Source organism: Phlebotomus papatasi, chromosome 2 (assembly GCF_024763615.1).
Source record: "Phlebotomus papatasi isolate M1 chromosome 2, Ppap_2.1, whole genome shotgun sequence".
Lineage (NCBI taxonomy): Eukaryota > Metazoa > Arthropoda > Insecta > Diptera > Psychodidae > Phlebotomus > Phlebotomus papatasi.
The window spans coordinates 8,907,936-8,926,474 of NC_077223.1; the positions used below are offsets into that span (position 1 = coordinate 8,907,936).

General features: G+C 32.0%; 1 protein-coding gene across 4 annotated transcripts in view; it reads left to right on the forward strand.

Annotated features, from left to right (window-relative positions):
- The first annotated feature begins 4,920 nt into the window (after positions 1-4,920).
- The window catches only part of LOC129803650 (uncharacterized protein ZK1073.1), a 70,911-nt gene continuing 57,292 nt past the window's right edge, over positions 4,921-18,539 (forward strand). For 2 of the 4 annotated variants that reach the window (XM_055850364.1, XM_055850365.1), the window contains exon 1: positions 4,921-5,567. In XM_055850364.1, coding sequence (XP_055706339.1) covers positions 5,478-5,567 — 90 coding nt within the window. In that variant the 5' untranslated portion in view covers positions 4,921-5,477. The remainder of the gene's footprint in view (positions 5,568-18,539) is intronic. The other 2 variants (XM_055850366.1, XM_055850368.1) reach the window with 2 other exon arrangements.

The following is an 18,539-nucleotide window of genomic DNA, read 5'->3' on the forward strand; positions in this document are numbered from 1 at the left end:
GTGATGTTAAATTTCATATACAGCATAATTTTGCTTTCACCTTGTCATTAAAATTTAATTAAATTAATTCCATCGTAGCCATTCGTTTCAATTTATATCCACTGATAATATGCTAAAACTAATTCCAAATTAAGGATATGAATATGAAATTATGAACCATTTTAATTAATTGCATGAAATCGCATAGCTAAAATATTCGTTTATACTCAAATATACAGCAAACATGAAATATTTGATAATAATTATTAATCAAAATAAGAGCTTTTATTGGAAAAGGCTTCAATTTACAATGTTAAAACATGAAAATATTTATTAACTGCGACGATAACATAATAGGGAAAAATTACACTGTTTAATGAACTATTAGTACTAATAAATTTAATCTTAATATAATTAAATAGTTCCGTTTCAACGAAGATTCGAGAAGATAAAACAAAATTAAGTTTCAAATTTTTAGCCATCATAAACCTCCTTAGGGGAGACTGGGGCAATAGGAAACATGGGGTAGTTGTAAACCCTGCGGTTTCATAAACTAACTAATTCTTTAGAATAAGGTAAAACCTATATGATTTCATAGATACTATAGGGATTCTTGTTCACTGAATGCTCATGCATACTACTGCCCAGGTTTCCCTAAATGACCAAATTTAAAGGCAACACTGATGAGAGAAATCCGAAAAAGTTAAAATAACATTCCGAAAATGTTAATTTTACCCTGCAGTATTGATCCAAAATCGGTGTAAATATTACCCTTTTTAGGTGTATTAGGGGTTAAAGGTACCCTTTTTCATGTTAATTTTACCCTTAAAAAGGTGTAAAATTAACATTAAAAAGTGTTGATATATTTTTACACCTAAAAAGTGTTAAATTTCTGAGGAAAAAATGTTAATCGCACCCACTTTTTTCAAAGTGAAGAAATATGGGAAATCAGATAAAATAAAAATTATAGCATAGCACTACATAATTTTAATCAATGAAAATTAAAGTTTCCAAACTTGGAATTTTTATTGTTTTTTTTTTAAATTACAATATAGTCTCTTAAATTAGAATGTTTGGGGACTATAAACAACATTTCTTACTCCCCAAATTTGAACGAAAACCAATTTGGGACCGAAAATGACAGATAAAAACCTAGGCGACAAGGGTATTTTTTTTTATTTTCGTGTGAGTTTGACAGCTGTCACCCAAATATCGGAAAGCCGAATATCGGTGAAGCTATATATCGTTCCTTGGAAATTACAGGGGGTCAAGTCATTTTTTTTTTGCAATTTTAAGATTTTAGTTCACTTAGACAGGAAAATTTAACAAATTTTCAGATCATTAAATTTCGGTGTTAGAAAGATTTTTCAAAATTTTATTCTTTTTGATTACTTGTGCAATTTTCTTTGAAGTTATGAGACACAAAATAGATTTTTTTTTCAGATTTTTTTAAAAGAAGGAACTAACTGAAGCAATTTGATACCTTGTCATTTGAGGCATTTGCGTTGGTTCGTGCGACGTCCGAAATTTGGAATTTCCGACAAGTCAAATTAGAGTTCGGACAACTTAATTAAAAATATATAATCTAAAAAATATTTAATTCAAGCTCTTAGGCACATAAAAATACAACATTTAAACTGTATTTTCTGAAATCTTCATTTCGCTCCTTGGAAGGAGCCAACTCAATTTGAGCCATTTTTCAGGAGACAGCATGAAAGATTTAACTTTGTATAAATAATTATCTCAATGAAATATGCTAATAAAAACATTTTAATTCTTTTCTATTTGTATGAGCATTATTATAAACATCGAAACATACATATTTTTACCTTTCAAAATATGTTTTCTTATGAGTTAGCTCTTTGTCATACTAAATGATGCGCAAATTTTCATGAAATTAGAATGACACGGGATCAACTTGCTTGAGTTAGTCCCTTGTTTCACAAAAATTTAAAACGATAAATCTATTTTGTGCCCCTTGACTTCAAACAAAACCGCGCAAGCAATCATAAAGAGTAAAATTTTGAAAAGCTTTTCTAATATCGAAATTTATTGACTCATATTATCTGAAATTTTATTAAATTCTCTGTCTGAGTGCATTAAAACCTCAAAATCGCCAAAAAGTGAGTTGACCCCTTGTAATTTCCAAGGAGCGATTTAAAGATCTTAAAAATTCAGCCACTGAGACCTGATTGTCAAAGATCTTTTTGCAAATTCTTTTTTTTTTTTGAAAAAAAGGCATACTTTTCAATACAAACCCCAAATATTTCCTGTTAACTGATGAGTTAAACTAGTCCTTGAACGAAAGATTTTGGAAAAAAATGAAATCTTAATTTTTGGGAGAATTTTATAAAAAAAAATTAGCATTTTTGACGTATTTTACACCACTCTTCGTCTTGAAGAATAAGTGATGATCAAGTAAACATAAAATCCTTCGTTCCAGGTCCAGTTTAATTTATCAGCTAACAGAAAATATTAAGTTTTTTCACGTCAGACTAATATACTCTGAGGAATCTTGTCCACCGAAAAGTATGTTTAAAAAAAAATCTTCAAAAAGTAGGTCTCAATGGCTGAGTTTTAAAATTTTTTAAATGAAAATTTCAGAAAATAAGTTTATTATGCTGAAAAAAAAAATCTTTTTTAGTCTTCTTAATCTACGTAACCCCTTAATATGTTAATCAAATATCACCTCTAGACTGTCAATATTTACCGCAGGATTTATGAGAATTCCCACTAGATTAACTTTCGGTAAATGGCTGAAAAAACACCATTCCCTTTAGGGCAGAAGAAAAACATTTCCGATAAAGTTGTATCCGATAAATTTTGAATAAGAATGCACTAAATAAAATGAAGTAATTTGTTTTACAGCTCGAACTCCACAGAGAGATCAGTAATAACTCGATTTTGAGTTATATGTATATTGTATATATTATATTTCGATCACTTACCGCATAAGGGGTTTGGGAAAATTTTGGAAATCGGAGAATGATGATGATGAAAGTGACATTTTATCGATTTTTTAAAGTCAAAGATTAAAAAGGATCTGGAGAACGTATTTCTTAATCGAATGTTATCATGTTTGGGTTTAAATGAAAGGTCTTGGAATTACTGACAAGTCTTAATCGTTTCCAAACGATATTGTACCGGTATTGAACCAATTATGAATCGACAACTAAATTTTGTCCGAAAATCGACTGCTTTACTCGTAAGCGATTTTTTTTCATTTTCGCAGGGGACCACGAAGCGTAATAAAAAGTGAAGCTATTTTTCATTTTTCCTTGTAAAAATTTTGCAGATATTGCACCGCGACTTAAACAAATTTCCTCGTAGTTCTTGTATTATTTCGGCGAGTATAATGAAATATGTATTTTAAGATAGCTTTTAATGCACGATTTCTAAATATGTTAAACTGATAAGTCAATTCTCTTTAGGAAAAAACTTGCCAGTAGTCTTCAGTGCCTCTATGCAAAAACGTATGGAAAAATGAAATGTCGAGAGGCCCCTGATTTTCGGATATGTTTTAGATATTATCCAGGCTGACATTTCATCGGTTTTTCAAAGCCAAAGATTAAAAAGGATCTGGAGAGTGTTTTCTTAATCGATTGTTTGGGCTTCTAAGAAAGGTCTTGGAAATCCTGAAAAGTCTTAACCGTTTACAAACGATTTTGAACTGATAATGACCCGTTATTGAACCAATTAAGAACAGCTAAGTAATATTTGTGCGAAAATGAACTGCTTTACTCCTAATCGATTTTTTTTTCATTTTCGGATATGTTTTAGAGATTATTTAGGCTGATTTTTTTCTCGGTTTTTCAAAGTCAAAGATTAAAAAGGATCTAAATGGCGTATTTCTGAATAGAACGTTATCATGTTTGGGCTTGAATGAAAGGTCTTGGAATTCCTGAACAGTTGTTACCGTTCCCAAAGGATTTTGAACCGGGAATGATCGGGTATTGAACCGATTATGAACCGATAAGTAATTTAGTTTTATTTTTAGTTTAGAGATTATCCAGGCTGACATTTCATCGGTTTTTCAAAGTCAAAGATTAAAAAGGATCTGGAGAGTGTTTTCATAATCGAATGTTATCATGTTTGGGCTTCTAAGAAAGGTCTTGGAATTCCTATCAAAGCTGAACCGTTCCCAAAGGATTTTGAACTGGTGATCAGCCGGTATTGAACCGATAAGTAATTTTTCTCCGAAAATCAAGTTGTGAACCAATAAATGGAAAATGGTGTGAAATAATTTTGAGGCTAAAGCATTAAAATCACGAGTTTGAGCATTTTGTAAAACATAGGACATTTTTCAAAAAAGCATTCTAACATTTCTGAAGCATAGTAAATAGTTTAGTAGCTTTAGTGCTATTTTTAGATCCATAAATACAAGTTGTTCATAAATTATAATTACCTATAATTATTCCAGTCATTTGTGGAGGATTACACCTGATTTTCTTTACAGCAGCGTTGGAATAATAAATTATTGGGTGATAAAATACGTGTAAATATCAAGTTTATACCTTTTTTGCCTTGTAAGAATATTTTGTTATTATTAATTGTAACACCTTTCGCTCTCATTTTTAAAACAGACGCAATAGATGTTTTGTTTTTTGAAATTCTCCATCGGTAATGCCAAATTTTATAATTTATTGATTTTGGGTTGTCTCATCTCTTGAATATTTTCTTTTGTTTATACAATTTCTTCTATTTAGTCAATTGTGTTCCAATTGGGGATTTTTTTTCATAATGATTCATGATAAATTTATTGCAAAAAGATAACACAGAAAAAATGTTTAAGGTTTAATTAGGATTTCTTTAAGAGTATAATTTTTGTTTTAATTTAACCACATCTCATAAGCGTTACATTCGATTTGTAAGTATATGTAATAGTGTTTGTGTGTGATTGTGAGGGAGATATTTTATTTTTCTCTGACTCGAAAGGCCTCTTCTTGAGCGTATTTTAGTCGCATTCATGATTTTATATAGATTAGTTCGTTAGTGAGCAAGAGCACTCGCAGCACTATCTTTTTCGTAAAGTTTCCGTTCGACAAACATAACTTCACGTATTGTTTTTCTTTTTTTCTTTCTTCTTCTGTGCATTGTTTTAATCTAAATGGATATTTTTATCTTGGTACATTGTCAACAGGGCAAAAATAATAAGTGATTGTGCTATTTAAAAAAAAATAAATACATAAATCTTGTTTTCTTCACGTATTTCGAAAGGAACTTTTTCGATTGATTTTTAATTTATTATTTTAAAATTTCAAGTGAATTTATACATTGATTTTTAAATCAAATCAGTAAGATCTCTCAAGTGGATAGTGCTTTGTGTTTGGTCAAAAAAAAAAGGAAATTGTTGCAATTTGCAACAAGAAAGTATATAAGTATTATATAAGTTTTTTTTGTGGGGAAAGTAATTCTCCTTTCGACAGAAAGATCTGTCCGGTGATTTTGGCAAATTAAGAGGCCTCTGAGACACAAGAGTACAAGAAAATCCAAGAATTATGACAACGGCAGAACAACGACGGTTGTCCTTTGCAAGACGTGCTGAGAGTTTGGTGGAGCGGGTGAGATTTTTTAACACTATCTATGAGGTACTGTCTCTTGTGGCCACAGGGAAGTCCAAGACAGAATTATTGGAGTATGCCTGGAGACACAGAGATGTTACAAATTTTCTAAGATTTGTATATGTGGCTATGGAAGCTATGAGCTCAGTTGTTAAAGGCATTCCTTTGAAAACCAAAAAAAAAAAAAAGAAATCTTTGCAAATTTTCCAAGCATTCTCAAATAAGTCTTTTTTTTATCGTAATCATCACACAATTATTAATTTTTCGTATATTCAAAACATTTCAATATCAAATTGAATGCCATTTAATACTTCGATCATTTTCCATAGCCATTGCAAATTGTCTAGGTAATACCTTTCCCTGAATAGTCCCGCTTTACATTTTAAGTTACTATCCTTTCCCTATCTGTTGCCTAACGATTCTTAAGAGTGCACTAAACACTTTAATCTTAGAAACAACATAAAAATCTTTTTTTAAAGATTATGGGAAGACACTTGCAAAAGATTTCATAAGTATTTGGCAAAGATTGAACGAAAAATAAACATCAACAAGAAGTAAATTGCACAAGTTGACATAGTTGCATTTCAGTGAAAGAAAAACAAAATAATCACGATAATTTCAAGGGTACTCCATATGCAATTTCCGGGTTTGGCCCAGAAAGAAAAAAAATCCAGCAACTACTTGTGATATAAATAGAAAATTAAACTGGTGAGATGTTGACAAAGTTTCATTTAGGGAGAAGTCACCACTTGTCGCTGCAATAGGGAAGTCATTTTCTCCGCCAGTAGACAAAATAGGGTGGAATCACCAGTTCTCGCCAGTGCCCCACTTCTCGCCACTTGCATTGAAATCGCTATTTTTCGCAATTTATGAAATAAATGAGTCGCAATTTTTTTGTATTGTTTCTGCTTCTACGCATAGAATCGAAAAATAATAATTATTCTTTTTGGATTCACGATTTTGATCACTTTTTAGAGCAATATTTTAAGCAAGTGCATCGAATCCAACATCTCTTACCAAATGTACTAAGTGTCGTCAAATTTTCATCAGGCCAAAAATACCTATTTGGGTCAATAATTTGTCTATTGAATATTTAATTGCACTTGTGAAATACATAAAATTTGTATTTAGTCAATTAATATTTCATTTTATATTATTTTTGTATAAAAATGAGGCATGGCGAGAAGTGGTAATATTCTGGAATTGATTTTACCACCTGTCGCCATATCTTTTCAATAGGCGACGCTAACTTCACTTCGTACATTCTCAGTTGTCAAATCTGCATTGTTTACTTTCTGCAAAAGCCTCATAATTTGATTTCTCAAATAAAAGTGAAGAAAAAATCATTTAAAGAGAGTAATAATAAAGTGATCACAAGGAAAGAGAAATGGTGAATGTATTCTTTTCATAGCATTGCCTAAAATAACCGAGTGTGGTTCTTTTCAAGTGGGTGGCGAGAAGTGGTTACAAATTTTACAAAACTGGCGAAAAGTGGTAAAAAGTGGCGACGAAATGGTTATTTTTGCATTATTAATAAAAATCAGTTTTTTAAGTAGTCCAGCGTTATGTTCTAGGATTATTGTTTTCACGTATCTAGAGCCAATACATCTAAGTAACTTTGTGTCAAATTTGACTTATTTTGTAACAAGGATTCAAAAGTTATGATTAAATGAATTTAATTTTTTCTTAAACATGGCGATAGCCGGTTATTCCACCCTATACGTATTTGACCACTTTGAGACAATTTCTCAAAATTGTCAACAAACTTTTGGCCGATGAAAAATCGACGCCTGATATGTTGTTCTTGGGACCGAGATCTACAATTGGTAAAAATTTGATGATCATCTAACGTCCGGGTAAAAAGAGTACAAAGATATTCATGCTTTTAGAAAAAAAAATTACAAGGACAGAATAGGAAATCGCCAACTTCAAGTGGCTCTCCTGAAAAGTTGTCATTCTGAGATAGTATAATATCAATCAAAATAAAATCAATTATTTTTTTGAAACAACTAAATAACATCTATAATTTATAAAAAACTCATTTGCAAAAAGTATTTATCCATCTGATTTCTCAAATATAGTTTTGTCAAGAAACTTTTGGAAGTATCGGCCAAGGATTATACTTTGATCCGCAGAGATTTTTCCTATTAGGTGATATTCTTAACAATCTCACTTACTATAATCCTACCAAAATTTCGTGTCCTCACTGAGAGAAATCCGAAAAGTCAAAATAACAATCCAGGAAAAGTTAATTTTACCCTGCAGTATTAATCCGAAATCAGTGTAAATATCACCATTTTTTAGTTTATTATAGGTTAAAGTTACCCTTTCCCATGTTAAATTTACCCTTAAAAAGGTGTAAAAATTAGCATTGAAAAATGTTGATGTATTTTTACACCTATAAAGTGTTAAAGATAAGAGGAAAAATTTAACCGCAGCCTCTTTTTTTCTCAGTGCTCCGATCGGGCCTATACTTTGCCAAAATATATTTCGCCATTCGCCATTGCCTAATCGCGAATATAGTAAGGTGCGGTAAGCGAATCGTTTTCCGTAGAGTGCTACTTTTACGCTTGTTTTTGGACTGATGAAATTCTTTTTTATTTCTTCTAAATCCATAGAACTATTCACTGCTTCATTCAGAAACATAATATAAAAAATATCAAAAATATTAAAGAAAATTTATAAAATAATGATAATACTACTAAGTTAGCGTTATATTATGTTACTGTAGTGACTATATTACGGAAATAAAAATAAAAATATTATTTTAAGTGGAATTTGTCTAGTTAGCGTAGTCATAACGATCCACATAGCGAAGCATTAGGATTAGCGCACTTCACAGTATGTGGCAAAGAAAAGTGCCCAGCCGTCCGGTCGCTCTTTGGAGGTTAATAGCTCCCGCACTAATGCCCTAGACACACTTACGACTTAAGCCGAGAGACGACTTAGTGGAAAATTATGTAAATGTAGTTTAACCCAGGGGCCCACGAAGCGTAATAAAAAGTGAAGCTATTTTTCGTTTTTCCTTGTAAAAATTTAGCAGATATTGCACCGCGCCTTAAACAAATTTCCTCGTAGTTCTTGTATTATTTCCGCGAGCATAATTAAATATGTATTTTTAGATAGCTTTTAATGCATGATTTCGAAATATATCAGACTGATAAGTCAATTCTCTTTAGGAAAAAACTTTCCAATAGTCTTCAGTGCCGCTATGCTAAAACGTATGGAAAAATGAAATGTCAAGAGGCCCCTCGTTTAACCATTATATTTAATATAATTACGCTAAGCCATCTTATATAGTCATTTTTATATAGTCAGTTACAGAATGTATATTCTTTTGACATGAAATAAACATATCTATCCTATTTATCTATCTATCTATCTATCTATCTATCTATCTATCTATCTATCTATCTATCTATCTATCTATCTATCTCTCGGCTAATCCTCAGATTTGTCAGGGCCCTAAGAAAGATATCGACTTGCGGTTTCCGGCAAAGGTTATACAGTGGAGGAAATTTAAATAGGTATTTTTTGAAAGGGGGTGGTGTGGGTGAGGGGTTGGTCCAACAAACCTAGTTTTATTATGGCAAGTAAAGGTCTGCCCAAGGATCATTTTTATCATAGTGACCCGCACTCACTCTCGTGCGTGCGTGAACACCAGTCGATAATTCGAATTTATGGTACAAATAGGGGGGAAATTTGAATAGGTATTTTTATTTTTTAATATTACTGGAACCGTTCTTTTATAAGAAATTGTTTATATTGATAATAAAATGATCAAATTAGTCTTTTCCTTCAAATTAAAGCCTTCCACAGTAAGAAAATTTTATTTAATAACTAGAATTTTTGATTGATAGAGGCCATAAGATTTTAAGTAATAAAATCGTTCTAATAAAGGGCTTTAAGGAGCTTGGCTTAACAATACTTGCTATTACGTAGAGAATGAGTAGTTCAGGAAACATTATTTGCCAATTCGTCAATAAAAAGGACTCCTAGGGACGAAAATAAAGTACTTTCATAGGTATTACCATGTTATTTGATAAGGATTTGGTACAAACTTTTTGCAAAGCTGTGACTTTTACGTTACAAACTTCTGAAATACAGATAGGATATTCAAATACCAATCACTACACGTCGCATCCGAGGAATCCTGATGGCTACAATCTACCTACAGTTGACAAAATCTCTTAAGAAACTACCAGTAAAGAAACAGCTTTTTGTCGCTCGATTGGTATTCAATAAAAATGAATTTCTCTGGATGAAAACTGACGAAATATTATTTTTTCTATTGGTAAAAACTTTAATTTATAACATTCCGCCAAATCTTGTGATAGAAATTCATTTCTCTTTGAATTCCAATCGACCCTCAAAATTATGCTTATTAAATGGTGGTTTCTTCAAAGGTTTTGTGTAATCTAGGCAGATTGTAGCCATCAGGATTGGTCAGATACGACGTGTAGTAATTGGTACTTCAATATTCTACATGTATCTGAAAAGTTTAATAAGTAAAACTCACTGTTTTATAAGAAATTCGTGCTAAATCCTTACTATAAAACATGGTATTACCATTAAAAGTACCTTATTTTCGTCCCTAGGAGTCCTTTTTATTGACGAATTGGCAAATAATGTTTCCTGAACTACTCATTCTCTGCGTAATAGCAAATATTGTTAAGCCAAGCTCCTTAAAGCCCTTTATTAGAATGATTTTATTATTTAAAATCTTATGGCCTCTATCAATCAAAAATTCTAGTTATTAAATAAAATTTTCTTACTGTTGAAGGCTTTAATTTGAAGGAAAAGACAGATTTGATCATTTTATTGTCAATATAAACAATTTCTTATAAAAGAACGGTTCCAGTAATATTAAAAAATAAAAATACCTATTCAAATTTCCCCCCTATTTGTACCATAAATTCGAATTATCGACTGGTGTTCACGCACGCACGAGAGTGAGTGCGGGTCACTATGATAAAAATGATCCTTGGGCAGACCTTTACTTGCCATAATAAAACTAGGTTTGTTGGACCAACCCCTCACCCACACCAGCCCCTTTCAAAAAATACCTATTCAAATTTCCTCCATTGTATATCGGGTGAAAATTGCAACTTGATGCAACTCTCTTTCCGACATTTTGAATACCCCTATTTTTTTGTTTTCTCAATAGCACCGCCCCCATAGCACCTATCGGTCTCAAATTATTTTATGATATAGCTGGCCCTTAGAGTTTTCGATCAGTACTAAACTTAAGATCCCCTGACCCCCTGACCTGAACTATAAGGGTCCAAAAAAAATTCTTAAGGTGGTCATAATTCTGGTTCTAATCGTCAAAATTAAAAAAAAAATGAGAGCATTTGGAAGGCTCTCGCGAAATGTCACTTCTCCTTTTCTCGAAGTTCATAAAACCACCGCTAGGGCCACTATTATTAAAAAGAAAAAGTTTGAGTTTTCTAAGTTAAATAACTCAAAAACTCTATTGTGCATCGGGCTCAAATTTTAGTATGTTGTAGCCGAATATTATTCCTTTGAAGCAAAAAAATACTTAAGTCAATCGATAACCTCTGACTCGAGCTATAAGGAGTCAAAGTTCGAAAATTGATCGGCCTCTATCTCCGGTTCTAATTTATTAACATTTTGACCTAAATTTTGGGTTCTTGGTTTCGTCTCGATGAGCACATTCAGATGAAAGTTCAAAAGGCCACTACAGGTGGCGCTGCGATAGCATTAAAATTCAAACTAATTTACGTACTGTAGCATACGCTATGAAGTTTTTAAAAAGTGGCGTGGATTCGCTGTGGTTAAAATAGAACCGGAGATATGAAGGGTTAAATTTCACGAAATTCAAAGGTCTTGCAAGGCGTTACAGTTTTCTAGAACAATTGAACTTCGTAAGATCAGCGCTAGGGACGCCACAATCGAAAAACTAATTTTCATATTACACAAACTCAATTATCTCGACACGTGCTTAACCGATTTTGATGATTATTTCGGCATAATTTTAAACATTATGCCATCTGTCATATTTTGTCATTTTAGTGTAAAAAAAATAATATCTTTTCCCACAATAACGCTGCGAAAGTACGCAGGTGCTGATATGATTGCTTTTACTCGACTACGGTATTTAAAATAAGGGTTTAAAATAATATTCTTACAGAATTCTTCTTTGATGTTGCCCTAGTTCGTCACATGAACAAAATGCCCACTGTGGTCAAAAAACGTGTTCCAAAACAAATAAATTAAAATATCTCGGCTCTGAGCCACCGATGAGATCGAGTTTTGGGACAAAATTATAGAGGAGATCTTGCTCTATATTCCACAATCACCTATCTGTCAGGTTATTTACATCCTAGATATTTTGATTTAAATAAAAAGTTTGCAATTTTTCAGAAAAATTTGATTGCAAATTATTGATGTACTATAATATCTCTCATGTTTAGTTTCAAATCGATTTTGCATGCATTCCGAGTTAGCTCACGTTAACAATCTCAGCTACAATAAGCTGTTCTAGGCATATCACTAATTTTTATTTCGAATGGAATATTTTAAGAAAAAACTTTAGTAAGGGAAGGCTCTCAAACTTCGCACATACTCTAGTTTCGAACACTTCCTTTATCTGATTTATTTTTCGGAAAATGATTTCCATAGGTCAGATTAATTAAATGAATATGGGAAAAATATGATGTGTTCGAAGCCAGACTATGTGCAATGTCTGAAATACTTCCCTTACCATTTTTCTCAGGAGGTTGGTCATCTATCTTAAGACAGCGGACGACAATTTTTTTTTTACTTTCTGTGCACAATCGTTCTAAACGATGTGTCAAGATCTGACGAAATACGTCCAAGTGTGAAAGTTAAGAAAATCCAAACTTAGCTTAATTTTTGGTAAAAGTGGCGAAAAGTGGGTTACTCACCCTACGGCTAAATTCACTTTCATAAAATTTTGTGTAAGTATGGAAAAAAATCCAGCAGCTGCAGAGGCTGTACAAATTGGAAGCAGATCGAATTTCCGCAGATATGCATCTAAGATTGTAGCAGATGGTCCATCTTTGCCAATGCAGAGGCATTCAATGCAAAAAAAAGATACCCTCGATGTCTGGGTCATTTGGTTACTCTATTTTTGCTTTCATCCACCAACACATCAGTTTTCATCAAGAGTAGTCCCCCTTTCGTATGTGTAATGCAAAACGCAGTATAAAATTGCACACGTCTCCTCAAATTCATTGGGGAAATTATTCCGAATAATTACCATTTAATTGCATACAGTTCACAACACAACATGAATTGCATCTCAAAGAACAGCATTTGCAATTATTTCATGTGAATTGCATTGTCGATCGTGCGTTGTCGCCCAGATATCATATTTCTTTCAAAAACAAATCCACATAATACTACCAAATTTTATCTCAGTTTGTTATTCACTTATGACGTCATTAATGATCATAAATAATTTTGAAAAGGAATTATGCTTATCACAGTATTTGGAAAATTTAACTTCGACAGGTGGCTCTTGTTGCTGTATGTGTGTATTTTTTATTGTAAAATTACACTGATTTTTTACTCTGATTTTAATTTTTACATGGACAATGTAAAATACGCGTAATACCCCGCAGCAGAATAACTTTTATTTTGTAAACATGTTTTTGACAATTCAGTGAGAGTAGTAAAAGAGATCTCAATTCATTTCGATTTCTCGAAGAGACAAATTCGAAAACATGTTTCGAAATTGTAAAAATAGAGCCCTAGTCATTTCGCTCATACCCTTATTCCCTAGACACACTTGCGACTTAAGCTGAGAGACGACTTAGTGGAAAATAATGGAAATGAAGTTTAACCATTATTTCGAATATAATTACGCTAAGCCGTCTCTCGGCTAATCCTAATGTCTGTCAAGGCCCTTATACATAATTTCGAAAATGTTTTCGAACTTGCCTGTAAGAGTAAGCGAGATAACTAGATTTAGATCTCTTTCTTTTTACTGAAATGTCTAAAATATATACAAAACAAGTCAATGTGTGTGGATATGTGAAGTTTAATTTTTTTTTTCGAAATTGAAAATGCATTAAAAGAATAAATAAACTCCCTTGAAACCCCAATTGTAAATTTAGCGTTTTTTTTTATAATTTCAAGCTTTAAAACAGCTCCGGAAAGGTCAAGGCCATTTTGTTATTTACATTTTATTTCTTTTGCTTTACTTTGTTAAATACATACATATTTGTATTTTTGGTTTTATTTACCTAATTTTTTCTTTCATTGAGTATTTATTTCACTATTTTGTGTTATAGAGTGATGTAAGCACTTTTGGCCATTTTAAATATCGTACTTCTCCAATTTGTGTTGCATTTCGAGGATTTTTCGATTTTTCGATTATTAAAAATACTAACAATTTAATTAAGCCGTTTCAGCACATGATAATACAGTAGAGCCCCGCCATAGGCCATCGCTCTATAGTCCATAATTTATCGACCGTTGATTTCAAATCACTGATTTTAAGTTAGGTTATGTTTTTCAGTACGCGACATGCAATGTTGTCATAATTATTTTAATACTTTTGGCAAACTTAATTGAGCAGTTATGATAATTGTGATCCAATTGTCGAGCAATTTCAATACTAAAAGTCGTTGATAATTTTAAAAAATGACATGGACTATAGTGTGACCCAAGTGTCAAATCTGGAACCAAATACAGTAGACTCTCGCTAATTCGGCTCTTTTAAGATCGGGCTACTTTTTAATTCGGGCAGCGGTTACATTTGAAAAAAGTTTGTTGTCATTTTTCAAGTTTGATTGTGATTATCAAATGAATCAAATATGCTCAAATTTGGCATGGTTTGTGTTAGTTTTGATGTGATTTTGCATTATTAAGGGATTTTCATGCAATTTACGTTATATATGAGTGTGTAAACTCAATATCTATGTGCACATGAATAAAAAATCGTTGCATTTCAAAAAGTTTGTCGCCCGAATTTCTGTCTAATTCGGCTGACATTTCGGTCCCATATGCCCGAATTTGAGAGAGTCTACTGTAAGGCCTATAGCGAGGCTCTACTGTACGTCAATTGTGAAAAGATCCACTTGAAAAATTTATTATCAATATATGAAAAACTATAATTAAGTGTTTGATGCGTTCTATTTCAAAACACAGTTTTGCAAAAAGTGTCACTAAAATCGAAGGTTCAGTAATAACCTTTTTTAAGAGATAAAGCCACTCCAAAGCCAAGCCAAACCTATTTGAAAACCGGAATCATAAAGAGCAAGTTCACGTACTCGCCGCTTTAGCGCTAATTGTTATGCCATTTAGAATTTCGGTATTCTTGATACTTCAATCGTTAACAATGTCAACAACATTGTGCAAATGTTTCCGGTAAAAAGTGAATTTTTATGTAGTTTTTTTGGAATATCAGGATGGTAGAACGTTTGCATCGCAATTTCATTAAAGTAAATGTTCCTTTCATGAACTTCCTCACTTTTGAGTACCTTGTCAGTTTAAATATTCGAATTTCCAAAGGTTTTTTAGGTAAGTTCCCTCTGATATACCTTCGAATCGGTAGAGAAAAAACTCAACCGGAAAGAGATCCCAAATCGGTAAGGTTATACTGAATGATAGTATTAATGACCTTGTAAATCTTCAAGTTCTTGTCAGATTAAAGTAAACAAATTTTGTACAGAGATTCTTTAGAGCAGAGTTTCTGTACAAAGAAAAAAATTGTAAAATTGTTCGCAAATGTTTGTGAATTTTTATTGTGGGCTTACAAAATGTTGGTAAATCGTATAACCTAGAAACAAGTTCGTAAAAGTTTGGTCTTTTTGCAAACATTGTTTGTAACATGGTCACTTGGCGAGCATTTTTTGTTCTTATACAAACATTTGTTCGTAAATGTTCGTAAACACACAAAAAATGTTTGTAAAATTTTGCCAGATAAATAGAAATGTACGAATCTATTGACTTGCCAGTTTATAAGTCGATTTTTTGCAAAATTCGTTTTTTTCGCTTTTCGGGTACTCTTTAACACTATCTGCCTTCTCTGTGAGTATTATACTGGAAAGTTAATTATTCTCAAAGTTAATGCGTTTTTTCTAAAAAAAAAACAAAATCACACACTGTTTTGATGTTAGTCAGGATAAGAGTCAAATAACTCGGTCGTGTGATGTCATTGTTTTAATTGTTAAGAGCATCCCGGCTGACTCTTCAACATGAGATGAACTCCTGTTTGGTAATGAGTGATTTGGAAGTTTTATTAATTGAAATATTTAGTGATACATTTAGTCAGTACAAAATAAATTTTTATAAATGGTCGACAAAACATTAGAAATAATAAAAAAAATTAGAAAAAATATAGTAATTTAACTGACTGGTCTTGGTAAAATAGTGATTTCTGGAATGTTGTACATATTGAAAATATTATCCGACGGGGTATATATTACTAATGCGAACCGGAGAACGTCGGGAAGAGCATGGTCAGCTTAGAGAATTTTAGATTTTTCCCAAAGCTTTTGGTTCAGTCTGGCTATGGCGGGAAAGAGCAGTTTTTTGTTTCTCATTTGCAAAATTATAAAATGATTATTGTTAGAAATAATTTACCAGTATATTACCGATTGACTACCGATTAAGACCGATACACTCAGGTTGGAAATTTCAATATCTTTCAAAAAAAACTCAATTTTGAGTAAATCTGTTGAAAAATCGACTCTCAAAAGTGGTTAAACTTAGCTCTTCGAATATTCGATATCGAAATGTTTTTCGAACATAGGCGTCCAAGGACGAAATATTAGCATTGACTACCCCCAAAAACATGTTCGAAGAAATTGTAGAAGCCTTTTCGAAATAAATAAAGGAAAACATGGTTTTTAGGAGAGGGAGGGGGTGGGGGAGGGGAAGAAAAAAGACCATTCTAGGTAATGTTGACTTATGGGGGGGAGGGTCGTCGAAGGCCAGAAATCGATATCTCAAATGATCTCTCTCTTAGCGTTAGTGACTAACCCCTCATTTAAAGGAAGGAAATCTTCGCCACTTGTTTTAATATCAATTTTAATTAAAAACGAAATTTAAGAATTCTTAGGTGTCAAAAAGGGCTTGCTCCACCCTAATCGATTTTATGGGATTGTGTGAATATTCTCGTTAATTTGACATAGAAGACACTTTGAATTTTAGATTAATCTAAATTATACCTTGTAATATTTCGTGATGAGTCAAGTGGACAACACTGGCGTGGTGACTCTTTGCTATGTTTTGAAAATGTTTAAAAATAACATCTTCATCTGTGCTCCAACAGAAAGATATTTCAACAAGTGAAATACACACCCAGTCGCACCACCAAATAATACTCAAATTCACAAAATAATCATCTCTTAGGAGTAAATTTTGCTCACATGCCATTAGTTTATTATATAATGGTGTCAAGAAAGTAGTAGTAAAATGGATAATATAGCATTTGGTGAGTCAATTGGGATCAATTGCGTGCGCTAGATTTGTTGCATCGGAATGGGGAAAGGGATCAAAGAACAAGGTTTAATCTCTCGTGCTAAAAATAGTAAGTGGGTAAATCTCAATTAATAAATTACTCCATTATCATCCACTGCATTTTGCTATATTTGTCCGGAATAATTATTTTTTGGTCACGTTTGACCGATAAACATTGTGCCACGCATCATCAATTTTTTTTGGACATCAAAAGGAAATTAATTACATGATAAATTTTCCATAAAATTCAGCATATCCTTTATGTTTCGTTGAAGAAAAGTCAGTTCAAGCAAAAGTTTCTCATTTTACAAATTTCAACAAATAAAATGAGTTTGTGACAAAAGTGAATTAAAAAAGTTGTGCCATTTGCACTCAATATTGTGTAACTTTTTTAGCACGTTCTCAACTTGAACAAAGTCACTATACAAAACTTTATGTTTGAGCGATATAGCTTTGATAAAGAAAAAGAATTTCTTTCGAGTGTTTCTTCACGAAACATCTACAGAGGAAAATTACCTAATAAACTTTCGTATCTCTTTCATGCTGACCCTTGACTAGAACTTACACAGAAATTCTCAATGAATGATAAGCAATGTAGAAAAAAGGGCACTTTTTGAGACGATAAATGAGAAAAATCCACTGGTAATCCAGAATTTATTGTGAGTTTTTTTTTAGCGCTTTTCTTCTTTACATTTCTTTTCTCAGTTTTTTTTTGCAAGTGATAATGGTTTAATATCAAACCTATCAAACACATTTTGACTACGTATGAAAAAATATTAAAATAAGCGTAAAAAATAAAATTTTAGATCTTCAAGTCCATAAAGCCTTGATTAATAGATTTTGCACAGAACGTTTTACGAATATAAATCTTCAATTGTTCGTATGAATATGCTTTGCTTGAAGACAAAATTCTCCATCAATTGAAAATGAGAAAATTATATGAAATTAAAATTTAAGATCTTGAAAAAAAACTAGTTCAACCCTTTAAGGACGAAACATAAATTTTTGTCTAGTTTAATCCTTTAACCCTTTAAGCACGATTAGGACACCGTTGTCCCAAAAATACAAATAGTTTACTTGGCTTTAAAAATTTATTGGCTCTTCAAAATAATCGGAAAAACACGATTTTTGGTTACCGGTAGTCCTTCCCTTTAGGGACCTTTTAAAGACTAGTGGTACACCGGTGTCCCAAAAACAAAAACCATTTATTTCTGAACCGAAAACAAAAATAAATTTATATAGTCAAAAAAATAATGCTTTTGCTTTTGGGACACCGGTGCCTTTCGTCCTTAAAAGATTAAAGGACTAAAATTAAAAAAAAAATACAATTTTTCCATTTCTGTCGACTTATTTGAAACTACAGCGTCTCTATTTTCGGTTTTACAAAGTTTGTAAATTTTAGAGAACTGTTAAGATTGTCGACCATTCAAAGGTCTTTAAGAATTGAATCTATGATTACTTAACTACCAAAAAGACAATTTAAAAAAAAGGTTTCGCTTGATTGTGGGCGAAAAAACAAAATAAAATAAAAATAAAGACAAA